The 12,520-nt window shown below is 52.4% G+C and overlaps 1 protein-coding gene across 1 annotated transcript in view; it reads left to right on the forward strand.

The window, feature by feature from the left end:
• The window catches only part of HABP4 (hyaluronan binding protein 4), a 42,281-nt gene extending 35,525 nt beyond the window's left edge, over window positions 1-6,756 (forward strand). The window contains exons 6-8 of the mRNA XM_032392902.1: window positions 530-701; window positions 3,511-3,696; window positions 5,178-6,756. Of these exons, the coding sequence (XP_032248793.1) occupies window positions 530-701; window positions 3,511-3,696; window positions 5,178-5,234 (415 nt within the window). The 3' untranslated portion in view covers window positions 5,235-6,756. The remainder of the gene's footprint in view (window positions 1-529; window positions 702-3,510; window positions 3,697-5,177) is intronic.
• The last annotated feature ends 5,764 nt before the right edge of the window (window positions 6,757-12,520 follow it).

The following is a 12,520-nucleotide window of genomic DNA, read 5'->3' on the forward strand; positions in this document are numbered from 1 at the left end:
TTAAAGAGGATATTTACAAAACTATGTATTCGTAACCCACTGTTTTATAACTCTGTTCATGGTTGCCTATATATTTGTTCTGATGCAACAGCTTCTCCCTTTTCGTCTGCAGTTGTCTCATTTTGTGTATGATGCCATCTGGGAGGGGGCTGGCTGGAGGTGAAGTGTAATGTTAATGGGATGGTGATGTTCCCATTTTTCAAAGACAGTTTTGAAGCAGACAGGAAGTGGGGTGCCTGGCTTGCTCAGTCGGTGGGACATGCGGCTCCCAATCTCAGGCGTCTGAGTAACAAGCCCCACATTGGGCATAGAGATTATTTTAAAAAAAAGAAAACAGACAGGAATTACCTTCAGTTGGCAGTGATGGCATAAAATGATTAAAATAAGGAAGCTTTATGGTTCAGAGATTGTCTTACCTTACGTAAATTTGAGATGCGGGACCATGAAAGTATGGTAAACGAATAGTAATGACTTTGTCTTTGAGGAAATAGACATTTTAGACCCATCAAAAACTTCTACTTCTTCATAGAGTTCCTGAGTTGGAGTTAGAAGAGGAAACTCAAGTTCAAGAGATGACCCTCGATGAATGGAAAAATCTTCAAGAACAGACCAGACCAAAGCCTGAGTTTAATATCCGGAAACCTGAGTCCACTGTCCCTTCCAAAGCGGTCGTGATACACAAGTCCAAGTATAGAGATGATGTAAGCATGACATTTTCTTCTCTAGAGGTAATCTTCTAGATTACCTCACTAGAAACCAAATGGACCCTTTCCACTTCTAGGGTGAAAACGGGACATTAGTAGTTGGCATGCTAGTTTCTACCTAGGAGTAATCAGATACGATATGTCCCTAATTTTATCTGGATCTCTATCTGTATTGTTCATAAGAAGAGCTGAAACTTGACCTATTGACACTTCATACAAAGCAGTTACGGTGACAGTGCATTTTCTGCTCAACCCAGAACTGTGCTTTGACTGTGCAAATACTGTATGATAATGGCATTTCATTTTTGTCTCAAAATAGAGGTACAGTGTTTCACAAACAATGCCATTTCACAGGATAACTGTGCATTCCATGATTAGAGTAGTTGCAGCTCAGACTCTTCATAAGAGCATTTAATTGGGAGTAGTGGACCATTTTAAACTGACCGGAATTCTGTGCTCTGTTAATTGCAGCAGCTCTGCCCCCCTCTGCTCTGAGGAGGAGCCCCCAAGAACCAGGCGGCGCGCTCGGGATCGCTCACAGTGTTCTTCCCTCCTGTCAGGCCCTTATTTCTCATAGTTTGTGTTCAGCCCGGGGAGGCCTCGGCTTTGGAAAGATCTCCCGCAGAGATTGTTTGGATGGTGAGCACGCCATTTAATCACAGTCCATTTACGTTCCTGAACTTAAGGGCACGCTGAAGCAGTCTCATTTTAAAATTTAGAATTGCCATCATTCAGTCGCAGCTGTTTATCCTGCTACACGTCTGTCTGTCGATGATGGTGGTGAACAAACTCTTTCTTCCTTTCTGCCGGATACCATTCGTTGATTTTCCGTTAGAAACTCGGGACTTTTGTGCTATGTAGGATTGTCTGTGTTTCCATTTACACTTTGACTAGTTGTATTCTTTGAATGAATACTTTCATTAGAGGGTTGTTCATGATCCAGGATCCCCTCCCGCCTACCGTTTTGGGGAGTCCGATCTCCTAGATGCCTTACTAGTAAGTTTTGAGCTGTCCCACTAGAAGTGGCTTTTTCTACACCGGCAGCATTGGAGGCCAGAGCCTTATTTTATTCTCTTGGAAATCTCTGTGAGGTATTTCTACAAGTCCATCAGCTACCTGGGTTGGCTCTTTTCCTACTCACTTTTATTCTTTTTGGTTCTGGGGCATTGTAAATAAAGCTTTGCCTAAAACAAGTGTGCTGTCAGGATATGAAATGTGCAGTTGACATGTTCGGTAAAAATAGAAGCTGTTTTTCCTGCATCCACACCAGATTCATCCTCCCTGGCTCCAGAGAGAGGTCTCTTGGAATATCTGAAGCAACTGGGTTAGCTGACTCATCCGGCTTGGTCTCAGGAAGGCACATGTCTTTGGTCCTTGTTAATCTTAGGGCACTGAAGGTTTTAGCCAGGAATTGTTCCGAAAGCAACAAAAGCCAAATCTTGGGGTTACTAGTTTACTTTCTGCTGGGCACCCTTAGAGATAGAGCGCTGCGGTGACGCCTCATGTTCGCCGAGTCCAGAGCGACAGCAGCCTGTGACGTGCGCGGGGCCCCTTCAGAGCACGCTCGGCCCGGCCCCGAGGCACGGCCACCTGCGGGCTCTGCCCCGGAGCCGAGAGCCGAGAGCCGAGAGCCTGCTGTTCGCAGAAGCACGCAGGGGGCTGTTATTTTGCCTCTTACTGGGTTTTTTTGTGTCTACCTTTTTACCAGAGTGCCAGTGCTCCTGAACTGTTCGTTCTTTCACCCTTTTAGCTTCAACAGTCCATTTACCTAAGGTCTCTGCTTTATTTTAACGTGCAGCTTTGAAGGCAGTACGAGTGTTCAACATGGAATCTGTAATGAGCACGTGGCCAGAAGGGCTTGATACGTTCAGGGAAACTTGGTTCCATTTCCTGGACGAGTTATAGGAATAAAGTTTAGCATTATAGCGCTTCGGAGATTCTCATCTTAGACCACTGGCATATTTCCTGTAGATTTATATTTTATTCAAAAGTGAGAGGCTTGTTTTATCTATTATTAGGAATTGAAGCCAAATCAAATTTGGAACAAGATATATTTAATGTAGTTTTCTTTTAACAAGACACAGAACTTATTTTGACCTCTTAAAATGTCATTTCTCAAAGTATTTTGACCGAAATTGTTCTTAAAAAGCAGCTTGGGTTCTTCCTGCCGCGTCGGTGGTGATCCTCTGATAACCAGACTCTGTTGTTCTACTATTTCCCTGTATTTTGAGTCAGAATTGTTTATTGTAAATCATGCAGTTTTTAACATATGGTATTTGTACAGTCAGCACCCACACTGAAAAGAGTTTTTCCATCAAGTTCTATTCTAGGAAGGTGATATTTCCTTATTTATCAAAGTAGCATTTGTGAACAAATAGAAGACAGAAATTAAAACTTTTTTAATCTCAGCAAAATACATTTAGATGTGAAACATTTATATCGATTGCTGTTAGGCACGTCAAATCTTACATCTTAACCTGCCAAACTGATAGAAACTTGGTCCCACTTGAATTAATAGTGAGTTCAGAGATGTCTGGATGAAGGCCGTGAGTGTGAGAACACATGGCTGGGAAATGGGCAGATCCCCCCCGTGCTGGAACCAGAGCACCAGGTCGCCCCCTCTGCCTTGCCCTGCGGTCCAGTGCCGACGACACGCGGTTGGGGGGGCGCTGTCCCAGCATGATGCCGTATCGGCTCCCCGGCGGCGTAGCTCTGGGCCGCTAAGCTGAGTGAGTGTCCATGGAGACGTGTGTGTGTGTGTGTGTGTGTGTGTGTGTGTGATGCTGAGATGCTGTAACTGTTTCAGATGGTAAAGGATGACTATGAAGATGATGCCCACGTTTTCCGGAAAGCAGCGAATGACATCACATCCCAGCTGGAGATTAATTTTGGTAACCTCCCTCGGCCTGGGCGCGGAGCCAGAGGTGGAACACGGGGAGGCCGGGGAAGGATCAGAAGGGCAGAGAACTACGGACCCAGAGCAGAAGTGGTGGTGAGTGTTTGTATTCTAGGTCTGGGGTGGTTTTCTCACAGGAAGTGAGAGGATGAGGATGCCCCAGGCTGTGCCGCTGGGAGGACCATCAGGGTCTGCTGTGCACGCCCCTGTCTAGTGTGGGTCTGACATCGAGGTGTTTGGAACAATGATGGCAGCAGCATGGACATAGTTGGGTACAGACCATTCAGTAGCCTTGGCCTCCACGGTCACCAGGGAGATCCACCGTCTGCCGTGAACGCCCGCTCAGAACCAGCGAAAAACTCACTCATCTGCTCAGACAAGGCCCCCGGGCTTGGGATCCAGTCAGATCACCTGATGGTTACTTACTGTGAGCTGACTGTATGCGCTGTGCCCTTATGGTGCTTTAGGGCAGACAGAACCTTCCCTAAGCCTTCAGGGCCTCCTTGTGACTTCCCCAGGCTCGCCTTCTCACCTCAAACCATTCTTCCCCACTTCTCAGCCAACACCGCTCTACCTCTAGTTCTTCAGACAAGCATGTTCCTGACCCCACAGGGCCTGGGCACCTGATAGTCCTTCTCCTACCCCTTTGCCTGCTCACCTAGAGTAATAGATCCTCTGACCTCGCTTCCTCACAGGAGTCTTCTTTGGGCACATTTCCTTCCAGACCAGTCCTGGAGCAAAGAATTTTATTTTTCTGTGAAGCATTATCTTCATTTGTAATTGTTTTCTCACCGGTGTGATCACTGACCAGTGTCTGCCGTCTCTCCAGTGGATGACAGAAACCGTGTCTGCTTTTGCTCATTATCGGTTTCCCTGTGCCTAGCACAGTGTAAGTGTGTAGTAGGGACTTCGTCAGTGTTTTCTGAACAAATCTATGCATCCTGTGCTCTTCCAGCTCAGACCTGCCCTCAGGCCCCCACCCCTTCACCGTCAAGTTGCTCTGTTTTGGGATCTTTGTTCTCTTTGCTCCTTCACTGAGGCTTATCTCTGGAAGAACCTTCTCTTCTGGAAAGCCCTACCTGACCGTGATGTGCGTTCTGCCCCCAGACTGCAGTGGGCGCCCCTCCTGTGGGCCGTTCACCGGCCATCTGTTGGCTGAAGATACCACACTGTGACCTCCTCAGGGCTTCTCCCCTAACCTCAGGGGCCCCCAGGGCAGGCAGGAACTGTCTCTAATCAACCTTGTATCTCCCTGTAGTAAACATTCCATATCATGTAGTGCCAGATACAAAAAGGGTCACTCGGTAAGGGTTTGTGGGAGGGAGGGAGGGAGGCGGGCACTGCTGGCCATCCTGCAGAGGGGACAGGAGCAGGTCTGAGAAGGGAGAGGCACCCTTCTGTGATACCCCCGTGTGTCTCCTCTTCATACAGGGGGCCTGCCTCTCCCCAGGGTGTCTGGGCCGCACCCCCCATCAGCGCCTCCCCTGGGTGAGAGCGGGCACGGATTTCTCAGAGGGCTCTGCCCAAGTGGGAATGGGTAAAGTGACTGTTGGTTTCTAAACTTTTCTCTTCTTTAGACACAAGACGTTGCTCCCAACCCGGATGACCCTGAGGACTTTCCTGCTCTGGCTTGAGAGGGCCCTATTTCCTTAGCAACCTAAAACAGCATTGGCGTACCTATGAAGAGACTTTTCTTGCTGTGCGGAAGAGAGTCAGACTCTAAGAACAATAGATGTTGCTTTTTCCCGTGTAGTGTGAATTCGTTGCCCTTTTTCGGCCTGGGGGCTGTGGGATGGGGATTTCTCCAGACACCGAGCAGTAGCTCAGTCAGGGGCTTAGTCTGGCACTTTCCCAAGAAGCTGGAGAATGGCGATTATTTTTTTATTTAAGGAATTCCAAATGAAGTTCAGAAATAATGTTTAAAATGTATATATAGAGATTGTATTGAATCCTCCACAAAAACAGGGAGAGGAAAGATGTAAAATAGAATCTACTGAGACGCTTCGGACGTTGTACAGAATCGGAAGGCTGTGTTCTTTAGTGTTAGAGGAAATACACAGAACCCGGCCCGTTAACTTCCAGCAGTCACAGCCTCCTTCTCAGAGACGGAGGAAGGAAGATACAGCTGTGTTTACTGTTTACTTGTAAAGGCTTCACTCTCCTGGAATTTCTTGAGTTCTGGTTTTCATTTAACCCACAATTTGAAGCAGCTCGTGTGCACAGCCACTGGCCACCACTCGTGGCAGAGAATTCGGGAAAGTACTGGTTTGTTTTTAATGGTGATTTAAACTACCTCGTGGTTTCCGTGTGTACGTACACACACATACACACATGCTTAGTGTAAGTGTGCATATTTAGGGCTTGGGTGGTTTTTAGGATGAGTATTAAGCATATGATTGTTAAAACCATGTTATTTAACCCATCAATCAAGTGAAAGGGGTCCAGGCAAAAGAGTATTGCGACTCACCACCATATGCTTTTCCCCCTCAAAACTGGCATCTGGACTCAGCGCCTGTGTACAGATACCCTCTGTCCTTGTCCCGGCAAGACTTGTAAATAACTAGTATTTATTGAACACCGCGTGCAGTTTTTCTCACTCAGCCCCTACACCAGTTTGAGTTCCTATTTCTTGCCTGTGGTGAATGTTTGGGGTTCGGGGCTACCTCAGAGGCTCAGCCACCCGCTGAGTCCTGCCCTGCCCAGCAGAGCGAGCCCTGCAGGAGCCATGCTCGGCCGCGCGCCCGGGCCGGGGACTGGGGCCCATGCTGTAACCGCTGGGGGCAGCTGGGGTGATGCTCTCCCCATGTTACCGCAGAAACTCAAGATAACGTTTGCCTGTTGTCACCCCGTTAACATGCTTGTGTTGGAATCTGAACCTGGTCCCAGGATCTGTGCTTTTCCCCCGCTTTGCTATGCTGTTTAAGATGGCTCTGAACTTGAACCCAAGTGTAAATAAAGGTTGGTAGTCCCTCCTAACTGTGTATAGAAAGCTGAATCCTTTTGGTCACTCCCAGGTCAAGAGAAAAGAACGTGGAAAAAGACCCAGTAGAAGGAAACCAGCCACACCGCCCCCCAACCATGTGATAGCCAGTTAAGGAGCTTTGCTGTGGATGACTGCCGACCCTTGGTCCCATTATTAAATTGATGTCTGAATACTAAGATCTATTAATTGATTGTTTTGTTCCCTCTCCCTGGAAAGGACACAACGAGTGGGACTGCCCTGATCAAGGTCTCAGGAGAGTGCATGTCAGGCTCAGCCCTCACGATCAGCTGGTACAGCGTGAGCCTGTGTCATTCCTCAGCAGGCTTGATGCTGTTGTGTGAAGTCACTGCCCATCTTGGCTTTGAAGATTGGCAAAACAGAGGTCCCTGGTGTTGTAAATAGTGCCTGAAAAGCCCGTAGCCCTGGATTTAATGTGGTACTTGCAAACACCGCATCCTTCCCAGACATACTGAAGATTCTTGGGTGCTGTGGTCGGCAACAGTTTTGGGGGGCGGGGTACTGTTTCTGAGCCTGTGGAAGACTGTTTGCTCACCAGGACTCTCTCTTACGAATTGGTGGGGCAGATGGATGGCGGGTTTTGGTCATGTGGTTGTCCACAGTCCAGTGTCCCAGAGAAGACAGAGCAGAAGCAAAGAGCAGGGGAAATCCCTAACATTCGTAGGGAAAAGTCAGAGTGGGCGGGAGGACTGTGCTCGCACCTACAAACAAGGGAAGGCCTTCCTGATCAAAGTTCCCCTACCACACTCCTGAGATGCTTGGGTGTAGACGTATCATGAGGTGGGGCATGTTTCTAGCCAGCAAATTAACCCCACAAAAGGAAACTAGTCCGTCAGGCCCTAAGACTCTTGGAAGGCAGAGGTCAAGTATGTTTGAAATCCAAGGTCAGGTGTGCCAGCCCCAAGGCCGACTTGGAGCTGCTCACGGTTGGATCTCAGGCAGCCGGGGAAGCAGCTGAAGATGGGGTGCGGGGAGTAGTCCCATAGCCTGGAGCTGGGCGAGCTTCACAGAGTGCTGTCACCCCTGAAGGGAGGGGGGCGGTCCCTGGCCTCGACGGGACGAAAACCCCAGCTGCTCCTCTGGCAAGGTCTGGGAATCGCCCCAGGAAGGTTAAAATGGTGCCCTGGATGGTTTTACCGTCCGGCCAGGCTACTACATCTTTAGCCTCATGTTGCTGCTGAGCATTTGATGTTTTCATCCCATGCGAGGCAGGCCCGTCCAGGGCCCGAGAGGCCGTGAGGGGCACCCCCTCCCCGCCTAGTGCTGGTCACTAGTTCAGGGCTTCTCCTCTCTCCACTCGCTCCTCCAGGCCATCCAGCTACTTCAGAGGTGAAGGCATTGTGTTTCTTCTGAGACCATGCCGTGTGGTGTTGGAAAGTCCTATGGAGCAGTTGGACGTGGCTCTCAGAAGCGGGGAAAGGTCAGCCCTCAGAAACAGGAAGTGGCCTCTCCTGAGCCATTCCTGGGCCGTTCAGGAGAGAGCCACGCTGCCAGCGGCAGGTGGGGCTGCCCTCCGCAGCATGGCACCACCCAGCCAGCTAAGCACAGCTTCCTTTCACCGCCGCTGCCTCTCCGAGGGGCACGGTCTGCGGAACCCGCCTCTCGGGGTGCTGACACTGGCCTGCAGTCAGGCCCCCGGGCGGCCGGCGCCACCACCCGTTACATGCCCCGCCCGCGTGCGGCTTCGCTGGGCTCCGTCCCACAGGCTCTGTCTTTATGTGGTAAAGGGAGTGAGGAAGGGAAAAAGCAGGTATTTTAAAAACATCTTTATTGTAGGGGCACCTGGCTGCCTCAGTACAGCGGGCGACTCTTGATCTCGGGGTTGTGAGTTCGAGACCCACGTTGGGTGTGGAGATTACTTAAAAATAAAATCTTAGGGGGGGCGCCTGGGTGGCTCAGGTGGTTGGGCGACTGCCTTCGGCTCGGGTTGTGATCCCGGAGTCCTGGGTTCAAGTCCCGCATCGGGCTCTGGGCTGGGCGGGGAGCCTGCTTCTCCTTCTGACCCTCTCCTCTCTCATGCCGTTTTTCTCTCTCTCTCTCAAATAAAATAAAATCTTTAAAAAAATAAAAAAAATCTTAGGGAAAAGAAATCTTTATTGTAAAACAATACGGATAAATGTGCAAAACCTCCTTGTAAGCACCACCCAAGTCAAGAAACGGACATAGCCTCCCCTCCCTCTGAAATGAGCCACTGTCCCGACTTGGTCCCAAGGGTCACCCCTAACATTAAGGCTTTGTGCTTCACTTGGATGTCTTATAAATCTGCAGGACCCCCTCCCGTCCTTGTTGCAGAACCTGGTGACCTGAGGGGATAGGGGGGCTTGAGTGGCCGTTGTGGGCCGTCTTGCAACGGTCCCGCATCTCACAGCAGGGAACAGGGAAGGACGGTCTTCTCGGTCCCTACCTACCACTGGGGCAGGCCTGGGATGAGGGGACGAGGCAGGCACAGGATTCAGTCCTCATGCCCAGTGTTCCTTGCACGCTCCTGAAATTCCTGCTTCAATCACCAGTCCCTAGGGCAAAGCTCCTAGGAGAGGGACAGGGGAAAGGCCAGAGGTCATGTTCCTCGGCAGGGGACCAACGGAGCCACCGCGTGCTGTGTGATGGGCGAGGCGCCAGCCAGGGCGGGCTACACGGCGACCGCCCACAGCAGCATGAGGCGTTCTCCTGAAGACACGCTGGGATTAGAAGTGTCCTCAGAAAGCTTTATCAGGCCTCCTGCACGGGTGGAGATGGCAAGGCTTGAGAGGCCACGAGATTAGGTTCAAGGTCACCGGGGAGGCGCTGGTGGAAAGGAACAGAGCCTGGCTCTTGCGGGGGCCTCACGGAGCAGGGGGTTCCTGTGCCGGGCCCAGGCCCAGGCCGCTGCTGCCCGGCTCCCAGCGCTCCAGAAAGCCGCCTCCTCGGCCACACGGTGTCCCGTGGCTCAGGGCGGTGATGGAGTTTCCCCAACCAAAGCATAATGCCTTCCCCAACCAAAGCAAAATGTGACTTTGCAAAAACGTGGCCCCATTTGAGGGCCGACTAGGGAGCGCAGAGTCATCTGTAAGTGGGGGTGCCTGTCATACGCGATTGTAGCGGTGCCGATGCACGTTAGTCTCCCCGGAGCTCCCGTGGTTCTCTCATGGTCTCAGAAAATGAGGTAAGAGCTTCCCTCGGGAACAGCCATCCCGCCGGGGTCACGGAGAACACCTGCCCCCACGTGTGTGCTGCCCGACCGGGGAAGCTCGCCCACCCCGATGGCACACGCACACAACCACGTCAGTGGCCCTGGTCCGCACTGGGCCTGTCTAGAGCTGGCAGCACCTGGGCCACAGGCAGGAAACCGCCGAAGTACCTGCGGTAAGTCCTACGCTCTCGGCAACGCAAAACGCTCCGCGCTGGCCCGTTCCGTGGTGAGGGAGAGCCCGGTGGCCGTGAGCGGGGCCCCCGGAGCAGTTTTCGGGAAGAGGGAAAGCAGGGTGGGCAGAAGGGGGCAGGAGAAACGAGGAGGCCGCTCGGCCTGGCGAGGGCCGTGGTGACCGGCCGGGGCCCGGGAACCAGGGTGGAAGGACACCCCTCGGGCATTTTCACCAAGGCTCTGCAGATGCCCGGAGTGGGGCTTGGAGGGACTGGCGCGGAGGGTCGCACTGCACCTGAGCGAGCAGCGCTACTGCGGCGGGAGGGTGCACCGCCGTGAGGCCCCACGGGGCCTAGCTCTGAACTCAAACACTCTGGGTAGTCACTGTTCTGGGGAGACAGACCAGCTTCCATCAGGTAAGTCACTGCGGCCCCTAGTGTAAGAAAGGTCCAAGAGACACTATTTACTGGGGGCTTGGGATTGAACTGCGCCCAGAGAGGGGGGCCAACCTGGCCCCTTCCCATCCCGGCCGTCAGTCCAGGTCACCCACTGGCAGGCCCAGCTCTAGCCCCGGCCTGAAACCTCGATACCCAGTGGAGGAAGCGGACACACACTCTTGCGAGGCTGAGGCACACGCTGGAAGAAACAGGCTGGAACTGCAGGTGGAGAGAATTTCCGTTGGTGAGCACTGTGCTGTCCGGGAGAGATCCTCTTGGGAGGTCTAGTCCTGGCGAATCCCAAGCCAGATTAAAAGCCGGTCTAGAAAGGTTCCAGCTCGAGACAGCCAACTATCACTGGAAAAGGGAGGAGATGGACAGAGTTGTATTTATGACACCGGAACCTGTCTTAGGGGCTCACTGGGGGTGGCAAGGACTAGTTTAATACGCCAGCTAGAGAAGAGACTCCACAGTGCATGCCCTGAACTCTCCAGGTAACTGCAAGGCAAACTGGGGTTGGCCGGAGCAGACCCACCCTGAACAAGAGGGGTCCAGGGTGGCGATCAAGGCCCTGCCCTGTCCTGTCCTGTCCTGTCCTGAGAACCTGCCAGCCACTGGCCTGCCTGCAGTGCTCCCGCATGGCGTCCGGCCCGGTCACAACAGACCCCTCGCTCTCAGGGATGGAGACAGTCTCTCGGTGGCTACCACACGGCAGGGGATAAGCCAGGGCCAGGCAGGAAGGCGGTTCGCGCGCCGTCTCAAGCCCCCCCCCCCCCCAGTCTGTCTCACAAATCCTCATGAGCCCCATTCCTGAGGACTGAGCCCCCTGCCGCCTCCTCGATAAGTGAAGCCGTTCCTCCGGCGCCTTCTTCTGCCCACGGGGGCTCGGGCCAGAGCAGAACAGGGCGTAAGCGCAGCCGCTCCTGTTCCCACGACACTGCCCAGGGAAGCTCATCGGCAGCTCCCAGCTGGAGGCAGCGCCGCCTCCTGAAGGCAGCTGAAAATGTGCCAGGGTGTCTGGGCTATCCAATGGCTGCGAATATGACTGGCATTTAGTGGGTGCGGATGCCAGACTGGCTGCATTCTCCGGAGAGTCCTACGCAAGAACTGTCCCGCCTGAAAAGGCATCTTGTTTTATACGAAGAAACACACCCATGATGAGAAGGAACCATTGTCTTTCTCCAATTAAAAGAATGCACAAACCATACTACCTCCTCCAGTCTTTCCTTTCCCACCCAAAGCCTCTCCCCACTTAAAAACAGGACACGTGGCCAGTGTGAGAATCCGAGGGGCCAAGGCCAGTCCCTGGTGATGGCAGCCGACATGGGGTCTGGCCCTGCGGGCGGAGAGGCCTCCTTACCTGGGCATTTCAGTGTGGATGGAGCACCCGTCATCCAGGAGCATGTCAAAGCCACGCAGACTTGCTGGCAAAGAGATGAGACACAGTTAGAGAGACAAGGCCAGGCCGCGTGTGCGGCTCCGCGTTCCTACAGGGCCTGGGCCAGCACCCCCGGTGAAGAAGCGAGGGGTGTCTGCGGAGGCTCTCGGAAGGGTCCATTTGTCCCCCCGATAAGCGGAGAAAAATAGTGAGACTGTGATAGGCACATACTGTGCCGACTACTTAGAAGACAAAAGGCCCCAAATCCAAGCAATGGGGCAGGAACATGTGGATGTGCCCCGGGACCGCCAGCACTGAGCCCAGTGTCCCGCTCGTCATTAGCTACCTGGGCAGGGCCTGCGACTGCTGCTAAGGGAGGGAATAGAGCGGGCGCGCCGGTCACAGACCTTAGGGAGAGCATAAGGCAGTATGCTTTTCTTATTAAACAATATATGTATGGCTCTTGGTACATGCCAGGCACTTGTTCTAATTAACAAATATTAACCCATTTAATCCTCATACGACCGTCATCCTGGCCCAGATGACACAGCTAATAAGCAGCAAACGTTTGCACCCAGCCTGGGTCCAGAATCCATGCTCTGAACCATTATACCAAGCTGCTTTTTGACAGAGCGTACAGCAACAAAAGCTTTAAATTTCTGCACATTCTCAAGCCAGTAGAAATGGCTTTGGGAAGAATTTATCCTAAGGAAATCGGCAGCACCACCCAGGAAGAATTGCAGGGGAGAACGTGTAGGCAGCGC

Source organism: Phoca vitulina, unplaced genomic scaffold (genome assembly GCF_004348235.1).
Source record: "Phoca vitulina isolate PV1807 unplaced genomic scaffold, GSC_HSeal_1.0 scaffold70, whole genome shotgun sequence".
Classification (NCBI taxonomy): Eukaryota; Metazoa; Chordata; class Mammalia; order Carnivora; family Phocidae; genus Phoca; species Phoca vitulina.